The 5,462-nt window shown below is 34.1% G+C and overlaps 1 protein-coding gene across 1 annotated transcript in view; it reads left to right on the top strand.

Moving 5' to 3' along the window:
• The window catches only part of LOC105451699 (ATP-binding cassette sub-family D member 2-like), an 83,826-nt gene extending 78,593 nt beyond the window's left edge, over nucleotides 1-5,233 (top strand). Inside the window, exon 9 of the mRNA XM_011692307.1 lies at nucleotides 4,436-5,233. Coding sequence (XP_011690609.1) covers nucleotides 4,436-4,483 — 48 coding nt within the window. The 3' untranslated portion in view covers nucleotides 4,484-5,233. The remainder of the gene's footprint in view (nucleotides 1-4,435) is intronic.
• The last annotated feature ends 229 nt before the right edge of the window (nucleotides 5,234-5,462 follow it).

Here is a 5,462-nt window from a genome sequence, read left to right as displayed (position 1 = left end):
TGACGCGTCCTGCCGGCAACGGACCCATGATTGCCTCTGAACAAACGGGCTTTATTTTAAAACACGTCACACAATTTTTTGTTGATTTTCGCGCAGTTGTTCGCAAGAGTATCGGCCAAAAACGCTGCCTCACTGTCACCATTGTAGCTTGCACACCAGCGTGAGCATTGCATGCGTGCTCATGTTCTAGTATATGTTGAGATAAAATATGATTTTGCGGTAACAGAATCTGGTGGCGCGCGTCGAAATTCAAGTCCGAATTGACCAATATATCGCCTACTCGAATTAGTCCGTCTTTATCTATGAAAGGAGAAAGAGATATTATATGACTAGATGCGCTAACGCCCTTGCATTGCGTTCCGCGGAAAATACTTGACCCTGCGCCGATTTGTACATAATTCGTAATACAACGTAGATCTCTTGATAATACATGAAGATAGTAGGTGTTATCGGGCAGCAAGCCGTCGAAAATCTTAAACAACTCGCTAGTATGTGACATGCCTTATTGAAGTTCGAATGTTTGATTAGTAACTCGTTATCGATTAAATGATCTAATACGGCGACGATCGTGGAAAATTTCTTCTGTTCTGATAGGTTCTTTAATGTACGCGTGAATTCAGTGCTAGGCCAGAGATTGTCGTTCAGCTCTAAAAAGGGAGGCCCATGCCACCACATCGAAGAGTTCGCTAGCTCTTGCAGATTTAGACCGTGTGATAAGATATAGCAGGATTGTTAGACGACTTGACGTGAGCCAATCGGAGGGGTCAGTCAAGCCCTAATTTCATCGATTCGGTTTACTACAAAAATTCGATCATCTTCGAAATGGCGAGGCTATTCAGTTCAGAACTATGATTGAATCCGACCAGAAGAAGGTTTGTATGTCGGACAATTTGATTGATGTTTTGATTTTTTTGACTAATCTGGCCAACAATAATGCCGTTGAAAGTTCAAGTAGGTGGTAGTGATACCGCCTTATAAGAATCAGCAACGCGAGATTTCGAACATAATAATTCAGTGTGATATACGTCGTTTTCGAACTTGGTGCATATATAGACGCACGCTCCGTAAGCACGTTGGCGTCTCAAAAGCTATGGACTTACATGGATTGCGGCTCGGTATTAAGTTTAACAGATAATTGATTGATGTCAACATCATTGACAAATTTGAGTTTTGACCAGCGCAAATAAAGATCTTGTGGGATTGATTTGTCTGAATGAATACCTAGTTGCCAAAGCTTCAGCAAGATTAGCTTGGCCAGCACGATGATAGAACTCAGCAACCCAAGCGGATCGAAAAGTCGGGAGACTTCGAAAAGTATGACTCGTTTAGAAATGACCGCGCAATTGTCGTCTGCTTTTGTAGGAAAAATGAAAAGAATCTTTAGACTGATTCCAATGAACTCCTAGTATGAAATATTCTAGGCTACTATCGATCGTGACAATGTTTTTTTCTTGGTCGCCGAGACCCGCTAATAAATCCGGACAGATGCCAATTTACTGACCTCGAAGGTACCTCGAAGCGTAGTAAATCAATTGTTTGATCACGAATTGTTCTTGCTTCTTCAACTGTGTCGACTCCCGTGAGCAAGTCGTCTACATAGAAATCCCGCTTGACTCATGTGGAGCCGGTAGAAAAATCGTTGACATGTCGTTCTGCCAGCCATTTAAGGCATCTTGTTGCTAACAATAAGTATGACGCGGAAGATGTACCATACGTCACGGTGGTGAGTTTGTAAGTTTTTGATATCGGAGCTAGAGTCGCTTCGCTATAGAATGCGTTTGATACACGTTTGTGACGGATGTATCTTTACTTGCCGATACATCTTAATAATGAAGCAAAAATGATCATTTTTGCTTCAATGTTGAATAACTCGGTGAAAAAAAATCGCACAATGCTGGCCGGGTGCTCAAATTAAAGCTAAAGATTCACGCTTTCGAACGATGTAAACCTCATTTGTGTGCGATTTTTATTTTACTTTTTGGAACTTTGCAAACTTGGTAAAAAATTTTTAGATTTCATGCATCTCCATTTGCATCCGTGCAGCTTTGTAAAGAATCAGTAAGTAATTTAATGAATTATGGGTGTCGAAAGTAGAGACTTTAAGCTTTAAAATGCTTTTTTGATCATTTCGATACAATCATTTTTGACAAAGTTACACTCTCTTGAAATTTGCCTATTTTTAGTGATCAGAATGGGTAATGCTTTAATTGTGCTGTCGAGTGTATAAAGTAAACATGCTTTAATCGCCATTTAAAGGAAAAAATTGCAAATGTCTTCTTTGCCGTTGAACTAGTCGTCATTGTAGAGTATTAGACTCGACATAATGACAATTATGATACGCTTTATGTAATGATTTCAAATTCGGTTATTTTAAATCCGCCATTTTAATTTTGTAATTCTATTTCTAGATTCACAATGAACAACCTTAAAAACTTTATAGTAATCATTTTCAAGCCAATTTCTAAAGTTTTCGCATTTTAATTGAATATACTGTAAGATCATTCGTGATTTTTATGGTTTTTAAACGACATATTTGAGCCGCCATATTGAGTTTTTCAAAAGGCCACGTTGTATTCGAAATTACATAAGTATACAAATATTTTGAGACCTCAAACATTTTTTTCCATTGCGTTAAATTTTGGGAGAAGAGGTGACTCGCTTAACGCGAAATCATACCATATATACTTGTAATTATATAATATATTGATGATAAATAATGATATACATATAATTGATGATTATAACATATAACTTCTATTTCTTTGATTTTTAATTAATTTATACGATACGCAAAATTTTCTATTAAAAATATTAAAGCACTAAGTTCTAATACTTGCATATTTTATTTAGTACATTTTTAAATTAAATGTTTTAAATGTTATTTCATTACCTTCTAATATTTGAAATACAGAATACAAACTTCATTGATATAAATTAAAGAAAATAAATAGTCAGTTTCTTGAATAATTCTTAGACTTCGTATATATATTAGCTATAGTTGTAATTTCACGCACATACACATACACGCGCTCATGTATGTACATACATAATATTATTTTTTATATCGTTAGACAATCAAGGGCAAATGAGTCAAAGGCAAGTTATTAGTAGCCAAAAATAATTCTATTTCAAATCGGATCCAAACGTTTCGGCTTCTATTAAGCCATATTCATTGAATCAATATACATGCATTTTAATTAAAATAACCTAAAAACGCAGAATTTCGTCATACTTCACACTTGTAAAAACTTAAAAAATTAAACCGCTGAATTTCGGTATCCTTCGCAATTATAAAGAATTGATACATATTTACGATGATTTTTCGATATCTGTTCTGCATCACGGTGGAAGTCCCTTGAAGAAATTCCCAGGATTAATTATGCGCTTAATAACATCTCAGACATGTCATGATTGTCCAAATTACAGTCATGTAGATAAAAGCGAGAAACTAGTCATTAAAATTAATCAACCATAAGGTGGGATTAAACCATAAGATGGTAAAGCGATATATGAAATTGATTTTAAAGAACGAAAATTGAATACCCTGACAAAGAATTAATTGCGACAATAGAATATGAGAGAATGTAAAATTAAATACCCGCAGGTATTTAATTTTACGTTCTGAATTTTTCGAAAGGATTATTTCTTTGGTCAGGGTATTCAATTTTCGTTCTTTAAAATCAATTTCATATATCCCTTTAATTGCACGCACATACACATACACGTGCTCTCGCGCTCATATACATACAAAATATTATTTTTTATATCATTAGACAATCAAGGGCAAATGAGCCATGAATTAATTGCGACAATAGAATATGAGAAAATGTAAAATTAAATACCTGCAGGTCAGGGTATTCAATTTTCGTTCTTTAAAATCAATTTCGTATATCGCTTGACCATCTTAATTATGGTTTAATCCCACCTCATGATTGGTTAATTTTAATGACTAGATTCTCGCTTTCATCTACATGACTGTAATTTGGACAACCATGAAATGTCTGAGATGTTATTAAGCGCATAATTAATCCTGGGAATTTCTTCAAGGGACTTCCACCGTGATGCAGAACAGATATCGAAAAATCATCGTAAATATGTATCAATTTTATATAATTGCGAAGGATACCGAAATTCAGCGGTTTAGTTTTTTAAGTTTTTACAAGTGTGAAGTATGACGAAATTCTGCGGTTTTATGTTATTTTAATTAAAATGCATGTATATTGATTCAATGAATATGGCTTAATAGAAACCGAAACGTTTGGATCCGATTTGAAATAGAATTATTTTTGGCTACTAATAACTTGCCTTTGGCTCATTTGCCCTTGATTGTCTAATAATAAAATTTATTTTACTGAGCCTAAATCGTTATTTCGTTTAATTATTTTTTATATTATTATATATTTTTATTTTTAATATTTACTTTTTTTCTTTTTAGGAGCTGAGTGATATACATCCTGAAAATACTTATGTGGGAATCAGTTGAAAAGTAGTCTATGGAATTTGAACCAATTGTAGTAATTGTCGTTATATCGAGTCTAATACTCTACAATGACCAATTGGTTCAACGGCATCAGAGTAGTTCATTATAAAAAATAAAATAAAAAAATTAAGAAATAATAAAAATAGTGAAATAGAAGTATGATATAATATTGTTGCGCTCTGTCGTCGAGCTATCACTCGCGTGCCGTACTCACTCTGCACTCGCGCAAACACGACCGAAATAAAGGAGACGAGACGTTTAATAAAAGAACTCTCTTTAATACAGCAACAGAAATACAAGCGCTCGCTATCAGCGTAGCACGTCCGAATTGGTTGACGGCTCGTCGAGAATTTCTACAGATCGTGTTTTTAACAAACGCGCGCCGCGTTGTGCGGAAAACACTTCGCAGCTTTCAGGCTAAAGCTACGTGCACATACGGGTCGGCTCAGCCGAGGGCATAACAATATGAAAAAATATATGAATATGTAGGAAAAATAAAAAGAAAATCATAGAGCCAATTAAGAATATTCATAGACAACCGGAATAAATATGAAGAATGGTGGAACGTTGTGGCATAGCACTTTAAGTGCTAGGAGTGAAAACGAAAGATCCTAATATTTAAATCAGAGTCAACGCTTTTACTTTTTCCAAAGTTATCGCTAATATTTTGTATTTGTAATTAAGTCGCTTGGTTCCATTCAAATCATATCTTCCTACGATCTTAAAAACTCACAATATAAAACATGAAAAAAATACAAAACGTATCTATTTTATATTTTTTTCACTTTCTCTTTTATAAATATTCTATCTTCTAGGATAAGGGCACTAGTTCTGCACCACCGGAAAGATAATTAAGATACATATTTTTATCCTGAAAAATATAAATATCAACAACTATTTAAATTGTAATTAATTATAAAGAATACTTTATGAGTTACTTTGTAATTTTATTTAATTTCAATACTATTTTATATATTTTAAT

This window comes from Wasmannia auropunctata, unplaced genomic scaffold (genome assembly GCF_000956235.1).
Source record: "Wasmannia auropunctata unplaced genomic scaffold, wasmannia.A_1.0 LD336047.1, whole genome shotgun sequence".
Classification (NCBI taxonomy): Eukaryota; Metazoa; Arthropoda; class Insecta; order Hymenoptera; family Formicidae; genus Wasmannia; species Wasmannia auropunctata.
The sequence above is the reverse complement of the archived record's forward strand: the minus strand, read 5'-3'. Positions and strand labels throughout refer to the sequence as shown.